Source organism: Prunus persica, chromosome G4 (assembly GCF_000346465.2).
Source record: "Prunus persica cultivar Lovell chromosome G4, Prunus_persica_NCBIv2, whole genome shotgun sequence".
Classification (NCBI taxonomy): domain Eukaryota; kingdom Viridiplantae; phylum Streptophyta; class Magnoliopsida; order Rosales; family Rosaceae; genus Prunus; species Prunus persica.
This window is the reverse complement of record NC_034012.1, coordinates 12,944,913-12,958,962: the sequence shown is the minus strand read 5'-3', so window position 1 is coordinate 12,958,962 and position 14,050 is coordinate 12,944,913. Positions and strand designations below refer to the sequence as shown.

General features: G+C 35.0%; 1 protein-coding gene across 3 annotated transcripts; it reads left to right on the top strand.

Moving 5' to 3' along the window:
• LOC18778207 (FHA domain-containing protein DDL) lies at positions 4,624-12,921 on the top strand. Of its 3 annotated transcripts, none has more exons than XM_020561854.1 (11): positions 4,624-4,801; positions 6,131-6,918; positions 7,342-7,370; positions 7,895-7,961; positions 8,181-8,238; positions 9,073-9,165; positions 10,338-10,452; positions 10,545-10,592; positions 10,682-10,727; positions 10,860-10,930; positions 12,355-12,921. In XM_020561854.1, the coding sequence occupies exons 2-11, from the start codon at positions 6,178-6,180 to the stop codon at positions 12,392-12,394; spliced, it is 1,308 nt and encodes a 435-aa protein (XP_020417443.1). In that variant the 5' UTR covers positions 4,624-4,801; positions 6,131-6,177; the 3' UTR covers positions 12,395-12,921. The 3 variants fall into 3 exon arrangements, 2 of the variants coding, with proteins under 2 accessions (XP_020417443.1, XP_020417442.1); XR_002271179.1 differs by having other exon boundaries at positions 4,662-4,801; positions 10,545-10,587; positions 12,355-12,392; XM_020561853.1 differs by lacking the exons at positions 10,682-10,727; positions 10,860-10,930 and having other exon boundaries at positions 4,662-4,801; positions 10,545-10,587.

Sequence of the window (14,050 nt, the reverse complement as noted above, 5' to 3'; positions counted from 1 at the left end):
TCCAAATTTTTGTAAAAACTGACATTTATGAAAGTAAGGGGTAAATTTTGGCTATTTTTGTTAAAAACTCTAGCGCCTTCCCAGGCCATGCTAATTGCCCCAAGACTACACCTATAAGAACATCTCCACCCCAAAGGGTAAGGGCAAGGCAAAGGCAAGGTAAAGTTTATCACTATTCATGTGAATAGTGGTAGCACTTGTCTTTTTTGTTTCTACCCCAAAGGACAAGGACAAGGGAAATTACTATTCATTTTAATTTATTTTCTATTTTTTATACTTAACCCATTAATTTTTTTCGTTGTTGACGTCATTAATGACGTTTGCAAACCCAGGCATTAGCCCAAACAAGATTTGCCTTTGGGCCTGCCCAGGCTTGTGAACCCCATCAACTGCCTCATCTTGACGTTGCGCGCTGGAGCCAATTGCTGGGCCTAGGCCCCCTTCTGCCCGGGCAAACGAGGAGCACTGGAGGTGCTCTAAATAGATGACTCATCTTAAGTAAAACATGACTGACTCTTCATTTCATTTAGAATTTCTCTCATGTACATGTACAAAAACCTCTTATATCATTGTATTACTCACTTTTATTAGATCAATAGAAAAAATTCTCCCAATTTTTTAATTGTGTTCTTCCATATCTCAAAATCACTTCACACACTTTGATCCTAGTTACCTTGCACCCAATCTAGGGTCAAAGTTTGCGTTGGGTCTCACCAGTCAACAAATGTAAATTGGTTAGTATGTTAATGTTAAAAAAGAACCTCCCGCGAACAGTGTAGAAGTTGTACATTGTGGTTTTCATTGGTCTTCTTTTTTTCAGTCCTAATTGTGTCTTACAAATGAAGCATATATAACTTGAAGATTTGCAATAGAAGATTCAAATTGAAAATCTAAGGGGAAGACAATTGAGTAGGGGTGGGCACTCAAACTAGCGAACCGAAAATTCGAGCCGAACCACACCAAACCAAACCGAAAAAAAATCGAGTTGATCAAAAAGTCAACAACCGGTCAAAAATCGAACCGGATCGATTTGGACCGGTTCTGGATCCAGTTCCATGTCTTCAAAAATTGAACCGGGCAGAACCAAACCAGTCAAACTAAAAAAATATATAATTATATTTAATGTTATATTTTTAATTTCACTAAAAAAAAACCTAATATTTATCCAAGTTCAATGTCAAAATATCTCTCTTTTCTAACTTTAATATTTATTTTTTTTATATGAAATTGAATAATTTGTTAATTTTCGAGTAAAAAAAAATATCTCAGTTGAAAACAATTTTAAAAAATAATTTTTATAATCCGGTTCAAAATTGAACCCGAACTGGAATCGAACTAAAATCGGTTCAAACCGAACTGGACAATTTTTGAAATTTTTTTATTAAAATCAAACCTAATGAATAGTACCGGATTGGTTCTAATTTGAGGCAAAAATTGGTCCAAACCGAACCGTACCCATCCCTACAATTGAGCATAGGTAGGAGCGCTCAAACACTAAACAGTTAGTGAATTAATATGACAACAACCACTCTTTTGGGTTCGCTCACTATAGTATAGTCTGTGTTTTGGAAGGGATTCTCTTTATATTGTTTTAGCTCTACATAATCACTTGGGATGGATTTTTTTATATTTAAAATCTATGTTTGTCACCACAGTATTTTGCATGTTTTCCTCTTCATATAAGTTTAAGTTGTGCCAATCCAAACCAAGACCAAACCATGGCATATGGATAATGGATCAGGGCCAACCTCATGAGGCCTTTGCCCATTTTTACTTGCACAAGTATACGAGATGTAAAAATTGTAAGTCATGACTTAGAATAAAAGGAAATATTCTTAGGGCTTGTTTGAGACTGCTTCTTTAGGAAGCACTTCTTATAAGCATTTCTTGCAAAAGCGCTTTTACTATAAAGATGTTAAAATTTTCATAAGAAAACCAAATGCTTTCTGGAAAAGCACTTGGGATTGCTTCCGAAAGAAGCACATAACAGGTGTTTCTCAAAAATGCGCTTCTACGACCTATAAACACTTCTAATATTTTCAACCAAATGCTGTAAGAAGGGCTTTTAGCCCTCCCAGAAGCACTCCCAAACAATCAAATCACTTGTAGTAGTATTAGGTCATTGCAATTTTTCAAAGACAAAACCTATCATTGCAAATACATAATGCATTGATTATTAGGTTTTACCTATGTGACACACACTTGTACCGTACTTACTGTCGAGTAATTATAATGTAATATTGGTATACGTTTAGAACACTGCGAGGCATTTATACTTCCTGTAAATTACAGTTTAATACATTTGCAAAAATAATTAATAAAAAATACAACAAGAAAAATCTCTACACACATGTCACATTGTAATTGGCAAAAAAGTATGAGTTCATACTTCTAAGGATAGAGGGAAATATTTTCCATATGTCTATGTGAATATCTATTGATAGTCCCTTTCTCTAGACCCTGTGGTCCAAGGAGTTTGTGGTCACCCATCCTTGGATCTAATCTAAGGGTGGATAAAAAAAATTGATTTTAAAATTCATAAAAGGTTTTTTTAAAACTATATTAGTTTTTAAAAAAACCACATTTTCTGAAGAAAAAAAAAAGAAGAAAGAAAGAAAGAAAGAAAGAAACAAAAACCTTCTGAAACTTGCAGTGCAGCCGCTGCCCCAGCCTCCTCTAACTCCATGGTAGAGTTCGACTCCTTATAACCTTTTAATTCTTCTGACATTAGGGTAGGTGGATACTGTTGATTCTTTTGCTATGTTTTTGTTGGTTAGCTTTTTCAGCTTATTGTGGATGGATTGTTAAAGAAAGAAGAGACAATTTGGGTGTTATGACCTCTTATTCTTCTTTTTGATTCAATTTTTATGATTTGAAATCCTAGTGTTTACCTTGAAATATGCAACAAAGCTCTAGAGCAAACTTTGGTAAAGTGTGAGTTGCGAGTGTGCCATGATTAGCAATTAATCAATTCTAATAGATGGAAATATAAATAAATATAAAAAAAGAAGAGAACTTCAGCACCAAGTAAATGATTCTAATCAAAAGACTATGAATTGAAATGGTAAACTAAGTCAATGAGGTTCTTTTCTATGCCTTAAGACAAATAAGGACTTCATAATTTCTCTAATACAAAAAGGTAAAGAGTGAATAAAAGTAAATAAAACAATAAACAATAAAATAAGTAAAACAGATTGACCAGAACTACAAATTGTCACTATCTTGTATCAATTTTGGCTCAAAACAAAAGTGATGGGTGACAATCGCGTAAAGATCAGAACTGTGTGGTTCTAATGGATCAGAACAAGACAAGAGCACCACCAGAATGGTCTAGAGAACTAAATAACCTTTTATGAGTTTTACAATCAGTTTTTTCTCAACTTATCATTGATTTATATTATAACACAAGAATTATGAGTTACTGTATTCTAGTAACGTGGAGGCACTCCTAATTTTACAATTAGGGCTTGGGATTGCAGAGTGTGAGTCTCTTATGTTCTTATACCCCTTACGGTTTCATCATTATCGTATTTGTCCTCGCACTTTTGCAGAGAGAGGAAACAAACTTTTTATGTTAGGGATTTTCAGTGACAAAAGGCTTCAGGCTCGCCATTGCCGTTGAAGGTGAAAGCTGAACTCTAACTCGAATGAGTAGATTATATGCTATCACCTCAAAGAAAATTGGAAGTTATGAATTCATGGGAACTACGGAGCTTATGGTTCCATCTACATGTTCAAGTCATCTTCTTACTTGTTATTTGTGCGTCTGTGTGAGTACAACTTAAATTTACAGAATATTGTCTTCTAATAAATTGTTAGCGCTGTATTGCATTGTTAGCCTTAGGTTTTGTATGAAAGTAAAGTCTTATTTGGGGTGATAAGGCCAAACCCAAAAAATTCTAAATTTTAGCCCAATTCCTCTCCTAACCCAGAAAAGTAAGGGGCTAAAATTTGGCAAAACCCAAACTTTGAACTAAATACTAGTCCAACTGTTGCCTTGATTGGAAAACTCTTTGGTGGAGCCTACTTAAGGTTGACGCCAAGTGTCCCGCTGCTATTGCTGTAGAAGTTGTCGCATTAAAACAAAGATCCAACGGTTGAAATTTAAATCCAACAGTTAAAATAATATTTTAAATTAATCTAAATTATATCTAACCCCAAAACTCATTCAAAACTCTATAAATATCCACCTATTTCTCAAATAAAATTATATTTAAGGAATTTCAATATTTTTTAGGTCAAATTATTCTAAAAATTAAATTAAGATGTAAACGAAGAAAAGTTATCCATGAAAAAAAAAATCTTAGACTTAAACAATTCTTAAACAATTTAATAAAATTGTAGACTTAAAATTTGAGTTTAAAGGGTTGGAAAAAAATAGTTTGAGTCCGGGTAAAATCCAAATAATTACTTTTTGGAGATGAGAAATTTGGGTTTAGGACCAAATGAGTTGGAGAAGGCCTAAGTGATAATTTGAGAAGCCAAGTCTGTTTAATAACTTATGAGAAAATCACTTATTGTTAAAAATTGCAAAAGAAAAAAAGCGATAAGAAGCTACTTACATTTTTTGATTACGTAGCAATCAAATTTGAGGAGGTGCCGGTTTTAATAAAAATTTCAAACTTCCAAAAATACCCCAATCTATTTTAAAGCTCTCTCCTCTTGTTGCGTCGTCTCCTTCCCATCACGTTGCTTCTTCACGCTTTCTCCACAGAGCTCACTCCTTTCCTTCTCTTCCATTCTGCCTACAGTTTTTTCTTGTTGGATCAATTGAAGCACACTGCTGAGCCACAAGACTCAGGTAAGAGTCGCATATTATGTTTATTTATTTTCACTTTCATTCTTCCCTCTTTCTCTTTAATTTCTAGGGTTTTAACTTTCAATTGTAGCTGCTGTTGGTTTTCTATATTACGTATTGGCATGAGAATGGCATTTTTCCATTTGGGTTTTAGGGCCCTTGCCTGATAGGGTCAAGTTCCTATAAACTGGTTGAATTGGTATAGAAAAGGGAAATAGGCAAATAGATTTCGAGGGTGTCAAACCTCCAAAGCATAAAGCTGTATTTTTTCCCATAAACTGGTCATAATATTTTTTTTCTTCTTCTTTTTTAGGTTCTTCAAGTCTAGTACTTCTTCTTTTTATTGTTTCTTTCTAATGTTGGGATTTAGGAACAAAGGAATTTAGGGATTTAGTGAACCCATCTATTTTAGGGAACCCAAATGCCCAAATGAGCACTTGGTGAAGAAGATTCTAGGTGAAGCTTCTCTGCTTGTGAAGCATATATTAGTATAAACAACTCCATCCATAATCGACGAGCTAAGAAAATCTTCCATTTAAGATAGTTGCAGAGCAGGTACCGCCATTGTTCTCCTTTATGCTACTTACACCGGCTTAAGAGAGTTATTTGATGATTTCCAGTTTGTTCTGTTATATGTGTGTGTGTGTGTGTTTGTGTATATATATATATATGTTAGTTTATGATTTGGCTTCATATGGATCTCTTTTGGCTTTCTTATTCTTAGTTTATGATGTGAGAATTACAGGGTTGGTTGGAGTTCAGTATTGAATATTCCAACGTAGTTTTGAAATTTTGGTCTTTTGTAAGTGTTATTTTATTGTGTGGCTTGCAGCATAAGGGTGCACGCAGAATTTTTTTTGTTATGTTTTTAATTTTGAATTTGAGTCATTGTTTTATTTCATATGTCATCCTTTTAGTTTTCCTCTTGTTGTTAGCTTATCAATTTGTGGGCTTGCAGCCTGCAATTGTCGGAAGAAGTAATTATCAATTTCTGTATAATTTGGGAAATATGGTATAAACAAAAGAGATTCTGATGAAATTTCAACTAAGAAAAATAGGCTTGAAATTTCAGCCCACCTCATTTTTAAACCCAGTATCTGTCCCTTTGTATAGTATATAATTTATGGTTGAATTATCTTGGTTTAGCATTCCCATTAACAAACTTTTGCCGATTGGGATATAGATACATAGTAGACTGGTACATCACCTTTAGCTTTTGTGCTGAGTTCTTTATTTTGCTTTGTCCAAATTTATACCACATTATTCATATGGATTTTAGAGAAGTCTTTATTCTGTAATCAACGAAGTTCTAACTTCTAGTTTTTCTATCAGCTTTTCTTAGTCAGGAGAAGTCCAGTCGTGCATTTGCAAATTCATTGATGGGGCGTAACCTTTCAAATCATTCAGAATCTCCAGTTGGGGACCCTCCTCGTAGGAGGAGCCCATCTAGGAAAAGTCCATCCAGAATAGAAAGATCACCTACTCGACATAGGAGGTCCCACAGGGGTAGTTCTCCACCAAGAGAGAAACATTCAGGTCACCCTAAGTCTCCAAAGCATGCAAGGTCCCCCTCTCCTCCTGTTCGCTCTCCTTCTCCTCGGACAAAACGGTTAAGAAGAGCTCAAGCTGGCAGAGAGGCTGTTAAAGAACCTGAAAGAAGTAACGGGAGGGGAACTGATAGGGGTTTACAGAAGGAAGGGGTTTCAGAGAGAGATGTCGGGAGTGATAGGAAAGAGAAACGGTCGGGAAGAGACGATGTTGATGGTAAATCATCAAGACCAAGACATGGTACTTCTCCATCAGATCGACAGCGAAGGAGTAGGCATATATCTCCCTCGCCTCAACCTGCTGGTGTTACCAGAGACGTGGAGAAAGTAATTGAGAATGACAGTGAAAGGAATCATGGCAGATGGAGTGATAGAAGAATGCAAAGGGAAAAGGGTTCAGATAGGGAAACCGATAGTGAAAGAGTGGAGAGAAGGTCAGGAAAAGACAGTACTGATCATAGGTCTTCAAGAACAAGACATGGGCGATCTACTTCTCCATTGGATCGGGACCACAAGAACAGACAAAGATCTCTTTCACCTCAACAAGCTGCCAATACCAGAGCTCGTGATGAGGTGTCTGGTGATATCCACTCCTTCAAATGTCTCATCCCCCTCCCCAATAATTTTAATTCCATTATTGAAAATTATTGCTTCTTAAATTTCATTTTTTTTTTTATAAGATGCTTCTATTTCACTGATATTATTGTAGATTTTCAAAAGTTCTTTTGCATAGGTTTATTTTCTAATAACTTCCATTTCAAAACATCTTTTTTCTTATTTATCACCTCCTAACTCACTCCAAGGAGGAGTTAATGTGGAAAAGTGGAAGTGGTAGTATGTTTTAAGACTTTTTTGAATGAAGGAAAACACACAAATTAATTATTCAAATATGTATGCATTCATTGGGACAATTATCTGTGATGCTTATAAGTGGTTTCTGTTTCTAGTTGCGATGATTCTTATCTAAAGTGTCTAACCAGAGGTAAACATTTTCAGGTGCCAAATTCAAGAGAAGATGAGCATAGGTGGGTATCTTTTAAACTTTTTGTTTACACTTCACTGAACCATTGATAAAACTTCTGTTGTCCAAATATATTTTTCTTGCAATGGACCAATGATTTCTGGAATGTTATTGCACCTTGATATATTTAGTCACTCAATTTATTTATTCTGGTGAATGAGAAGAGATAAAGGTCGGTGTAAGCAATATGTTCTTGCCAATTTAGCAAAGTAAACTTTCATGATGTAGTAAAAGTAATAAAACATGCCAATTCTAAATAATATGAGATAAGGGTCATTGGAAAAAATATTTTAGTTTTTCTCAATTCCAGTTTCTTAATTTCTGTAGTAAAAATGATAAAGCATTAATTGCCAATTTAACATAGTAAACGTTCATGTCTGTTAATTTGTTAAGGTAGATCACATAACTTTAGGTTACTTCACTTTGGGTTCTGTTCATTTGAAACTTTTAATGTCTGAGTGCTCATGCTTTAATGTACATAAGCTTTGATGTAGCTTTTGATGAGCTGTTCGTTGCTTTCTTGGGCAGGGATGATGAGAATGATGCAGTAGCTATGATGAAGGCTGCTGAGGAGGCCTTGGAAGCAAAGCAAAAGGTAAGTAATGCATAGCTTGGTGTCTTTCTTCCATTATAACTATCATCGTCAAATTTTTGTTATGCATGCCAAATTTTCTCAGCTATCCGGTGCAAGCTGTGATAGGTCTTGTTTATCCGCTTTTATTTCTGAGTATCGTGTAGTGCAAATAATTTGTTTAATTGTGTGGAAGGTTGAAACTGTACTTACGTTTTGCTCCTTTTACTACTCGACTTACAGGAAAAACCTTCGTTTGAGCTATCTGGAAAGCTTGCTGCAGAAACTAATAGGGTCAGGGGTGAGATCACCTTTTCCTTGGGGTTTGATACAAAAGTCTGAACTTTTTGTTCTCTTTTGTTTTTGAAAATAGGAAGAAATAGATGCACTAATCCGAACCCTTAAAGGGCTTAAATAGAGTACAACCTAATCACAATAGGAAACAAAATAACGACCAGATCACTTACTTGAGGAAGCTAGATCACAACCCCAAACAAACTTGGAAAGCAATACTCTACTTATCTTAAACTCCTATCTAGAACAAACTTTTGTTCTCCAATACTTTCCCTTGAAGTTGGAGCGTAGATGATAATCATGCCCAGCTTGTTACATAACTCAGAAACATAATTAAGAACATCAAGACATAAACTTGTGCCATCTTGAATGATTTTTCCACAGAATGAATAAGATAGGCGCACGTACCTCATCATAACATCTAGCCTCAACTTTTGGGCCCCAAAAGAAAATTTAAATATGTGGGTCAAATATCAACCAAAACCTCCGGTAGACTGAATTTAATAAATTCTGTACCAAATACAAATCACTAACACTCAATTAGAAAATCACCTAATTTAGGAAACTAGATCACATTCCTTAACCAACACTCATTTAGTAAGCAAATAAATTAAGTATAATCACAACGTGAAATTAAATAACGGCCAAATTGCACCCTTAAACAAGAAGGAAACCAAGTATTCTAATTAACTTAGAATCCTAATTACAATATAGTTTTAATTCTCTGATATTTTTTATATATACATTGCGGAGATTGTGCATTTCTATATGTTTATTCATTATAACAAATAAAAAGATAATAATATATGTTTTGTTTTCTATATGGTTATTATTTTGTCAGGTATAACACTTTTATTCACTGAGCCTCCAGATGGACGAAAACCTGATGTAAGATGGCGGCTTTATGTATTCAAGGGCGGTGAAGTGTTAAATGGTAAGTCTCTTGGAGATTAATACTGGAAGTTATCTTCTTGTTTTTGTGCCTTTCTTGAGACCTACATATGCTTCTTTAATGGTGAAGCACTTAGAGTAGTTGAATGATAATGAAGTAGCTGCAGAGTACTGACTGCAGGTTGCTTCTTTTTAGACGTACAGTGCTTTTAAAAGACCTCATGTGTCATGTCTGATCAAAGTACCTAGTTCCAAGCCAATTAACTGTCAAAATTCTTAAATCTCAAAGGCTGAAGGGCTAATGACTGAAGATTCTCTTATTGTTTTTGTAAGACCTTGGCTGCAACCCACAATGCAGCATCAATTTTCGTTTCAGTAAATAAGTGACCTTAGGATGTAACAACGTTTTAGCATCCATATAACTTCTTCCATCACGTACTTAACCTCTCCTTATAACACTGATTGCTGAGACAAGCAGCCTGTGGTAATTCTGTATGTTTTCTCCTAATGGAAACGTCTCTTTCAAGTTCAAGTCATTTATCAGATTGGGTGCAATGGTGTGATTAATGAATATTGGACAGTTCAAGAAATATTTGAGACTTTCTGTTCATGGATACTATGTTGCAATATATTGGAGAAGAAACATATTTTTGTGGCCCAAAATATAGTGCATGTTTCTATTTTTTGTGCACGTATGGTGGTTGTACATTAACGTTTTTAGTACTCGTAGAAATTTCCTTTTTAGATTTTTAAGCTTTTGGTAGTTTTCTTCCCAAAAGAAAAAAGGTACAAATCCAATAGTATTGAGTAGTGTATTTAAACTCAAAACTGTTGGATTTATGTGCATTTTCCTTTGGTATTGAGTACTTATATGCATTTTGTTGCTCTTAACTCAAAACTGTGTTTAAACTTTATTGACTTTGGATTATCGAGTAGGAATGAAATTCTGGACCAGTCAAGTTCTATTACTTAGGCGAGCTATTGTTGTGTAATGGTTACTACTCCCAACCTGAGCTTATTCCATTTTCTTTTGGTAATGACTTAGTTTTTGGTGATTTTCCATATCTGGCAAGCATGCAAAATAGTGCAATTATTTTTCTTGTGCATTTTAATAGTACTCTCTGTTGGGATTTCTTGGTCTTTGGGACTTTATTCATGGTGATCAAAATGTTCTCCTTGAATTCTGGTTTTCTAAGATGTACATATGATCTACAGAACCCCTGTACATACATCGGCAAAGCTGTTACCTCTTTGGGAGGGAAAGAAGGGTGGCAGACGTCCCTACAGATCACCCATCCTGTAGCAAGCAACATGCTGTTATACAATTCAGGTAGATCTTGAATTTTACTTTTTTTTAAAATTTTTGCCATTTACATTCTTGGTTAGTAACTAATATCATATTTTATTTTCCCGCCATGCCAGGCAAGTTGAAATGGAGCAACCTGATGGTACATTATCAAAGAAAGTAAGGTAAGACACTTAATTTGCAGCTAATTTCATTATTTAGAAGGGTGAATTTTTCAAATCTCATATCTCATTTCTTTTGTGCACCGTCACAGGCCTTACTTAATGGACCTTGGAAGCACAAATAAAACTTTTCTTAATGTAAGTGGCTCAATTGATATATTGTCTTCTTTTCTTTTGATTATAGTTTTGGCATTTGTGTTGTGTATGAGTAAGCTGAGGCTTTCCTGTATTTGCAAGAATTTAGATTTAACATTTGCTTTTCTTTTGCAGGATACTGCAATTGAACCTCAACGGTATTATGAACTAATGGAAAAGGACACCATTAGATTTGGTAATAGTAGGTAGGTCACTAATCAATAATCCAACTTAAGGTTTTGTGGTTCTTGGATTGATGTCTCCTAGAAATTTTCTTCTTTTTCTGTTGGTATTCATGCGTTATTCCTGAATGAATTCTGTAATGATACTTGCAGCTGAATACCTGAATTTAATTGGTTTGGTTTCTATGGTTATTTATGTTTGAATTGAGTTGAAACAATTGGTTTTAGAAACCAATAATTGTTGTTTGGTTCAGTATGTGCTGGTTAAGGGCCTACATAATGTTTGTTAAATTTGGGAGTTGCATGACAAGTTGTTAGTTGGACTTGACTATGCTGGTCATAAAGAATCATAGTAAATGGTAAAAGGATTCCAGGCAATTGGAACGGTAAACCAATGGGGGAGGGGGGATGTAAAAGGTAGCACATTCCCAAAGAGTGCATACCAAACATGAGAGCAGAGGAAGTTGTTGTAGCTAATGGGGGTTTCATGTAAGCACTGGAATTCAAAACTCCAACATGAAAAATGAGGAGATTTTAATGCGAGTCATGTTCAGATTATTCTACCACCACCCTATATTTTCTTTACAAGTGCGTACTTTTGAAGTCAGGCTGTCAGTAAGTTTTGTATTGGCATAGTGATCAGCTTGATCCTATTAGCGCATTTGATCATGCGAATGTTTAAGGTTTGTAGAGTTGCAGCTGATTATACAAATCGAAATCATAGGTCATGCTTGATTTAGTTTGAGTCATCTGATCCTTGATTTAGTTTAAGTCATATCTGATGCCTACTTTTCTCCCTTTCATAATTGGGCCCTCATTTTTTGTATCATTAATTATGAATTTTATAGTTACAATTTTTAGTGTAATATTTGAAGATAATAAGGTTGTGGAAGGTTCCGAAAGGTATTCGAATGTCGACTGGTAAGAGTTATCTGCAGCATGATGTGTTTAATTTTTTAAGAGACTAAAAAGGCTAATCAGAGAAGGAACCATAACATTCTTCTGGCTGCTCCATTTTCTGTGAATACATGTGTGTAGTCTTTGAAGGTTATATCTCTCATGCAAACTGAGCTGTCTTAGACTCTTAGGTTTCTAAAGCAGAAACTATGACGGCTGACTGAAAGATGGTTTTCGTTTCTATATGATCTATTCTTTTTCGTTTTGTTACTCAAATTGTGCCTCAAACTACTGGACAGCTGGGATTTTAAGATGGTTGTGACTATTTAAAATTGAACGGAGAATCTTTGGATTCTTCTTTCCGAAGTGATTTGTAATTGTGTTTCATCACTTCCTCACGAGGCTTAGAAGTATGCTTGATGAGAAATCTGTGGTTTTACTGGGGAATTTCTTGTGTGCTGTCTCTGATATAATATGTGATCCATGCTGTATTGCATCTAACATTTTTGTGGCACATTTTTGACGTCATTCTTATAATTTGGTTTTTGCAGCCGAGAGTATGTACTACTGCACGAGAACTCTATGAATTGACGGGCTCAATTGGCTACTCGAATGCGCTTCCGTTTAACATTTGGGGATCATTGATGCATGAGGTCTTTTCTTTTCTTTTCTTTTTTTTCGGCAGATCAGATGTATGGGAATGGGTGGATTTTATGAATAGCATCAAATTTTCTGAATACGTTTCATGGATATTACAGTAAATTATGCATGGTATGTTATATCTCCTCGTGGTTTGTGATTTTCATGAATCTGGATGTATCCTTAGGCAGCACTATAAATGGTTGCCAACAGCTGGACTAAGGGCGATTCAAGCACAAATTATTATCTGTGTGGAAATGTTAAATAGTAGAGAACTGTTATTGGCCTTCCGAAAAAGTCATATTGCACTCTCTTGTGAAAGAAGAGTGCAACGACTCTTTCGGAGTGCGGAGTGCCAATAACACCTCCGTTTGTGTAAATTATATTCCTAGGTACCGATGTTCTTTTTGTGACTTGTGGACGTTGAAATTTTGTTTGAAGAAAGAAATAAAGGCAGAGATGTAGGAAATTAGTACAAAGTTGCTTCTAGTTATTGGTTCTGGTTGTGGAGAGCAAGGCATGGGTTACTCTGTATAAGCACCGGATGGGTTACTCTGTATAAGCACCGGATACACGTACTTTGAGTATTCTGGTTCAAATAAGAATGTCCAAACCTCCTCAGACACTAAATTATAATTTGTTGGTGGTCAAATTAAAATGTACACGTATTATGGGACAATAATTGACCACTGGGTTGGGTATGGAACACTAAATTACTCTTTTTCATTTTTGGGTGAATCTTCCCTTTCTTTTTCTGTCATATTTACCTACATGTGCTTAATCCTAATCTTTTAGGGCCCGTTTTGTTCAAAGGTTAGGAGTTTGAAAATTAGTTTCAAATTGCATTCTCATGTTTGGTAAGTGTACTCTTGGGAATGCAATTATGGACTAGTAGGTATGGACTTCCTATATAGGGGAGAAGTTCATACCCTTGGCTCACCTTGAGAAATTTTTTCCCCCACTTGGAAAAACATTTAATGCAGTCTTTTAGGAGGAACTTACTCATGTTATTATTTTTATATGTCACTTTTGACCCTTAAAAAACTCTTCATATTGATAACCTTTAATAACAAGAAAACCAAGGATATTGTTGGAAACTTGATAACTTTTCATTTCTAATATTGCACTATCTAAAGATGGGACCTAGTTCTCATTTCCTAGCATCCCAAACATGAGAATGAACATCCTCCATTCCCATATCATGGGATTGGGACATGAGAATTTTATTCCCAAGAAGTTCAATCCGCGAACCAAACAAGCTCTTAGGTTTCATTTGAAGATAGAAATTTAAAAGAAATAATTTAAATTTAACGAGAATGCTAAATTTGCTAAAAAAAACAATAATATAATTAACTTAAATATATTTGAAATATATTTAAAATGACTACGTACAAGGAATCATTTGAAAACATAAATTTAATTCTTTTACATTTGCTCTTAATGAAGCTAATAAATGTCACCTCCTCCACAAACCTTATATCAAAAAAAGAAAAAAAAACTCAAGAACTCAGCTACCATATTATTTATTGACCACAAATACCAACCCCTCCCAAAAGAAGACGACGTCCACACTACCGCATTCTTTTAACGTCGATAGGACCAGACCAC

Excerpts from the sequence above, each read along its gene's own strand:
- LOC18778207 (XM_020561853.1), top strand. The coding sequence starts at position 6,178 with ATGGGGCGTAACCTTTCAAATCATTCAGAATCTCCAGTTGGGGACCCT. Across the intron at positions 7,962-8,180 it reads CCTTGGAAGCAAAGCAAAAG|GAAAAACCTTCGTTTGAGCT; the intron begins GTAAGTAATGCA and ends CTCGACTTACAG. Across the intron at positions 10,453-10,544 it reads CATGCTGTTATACAATTCAG|GCAAGTTGAAATGGAGCAAC; the intron begins GTAGATCTTGAA and ends CCGCCATGCCAG.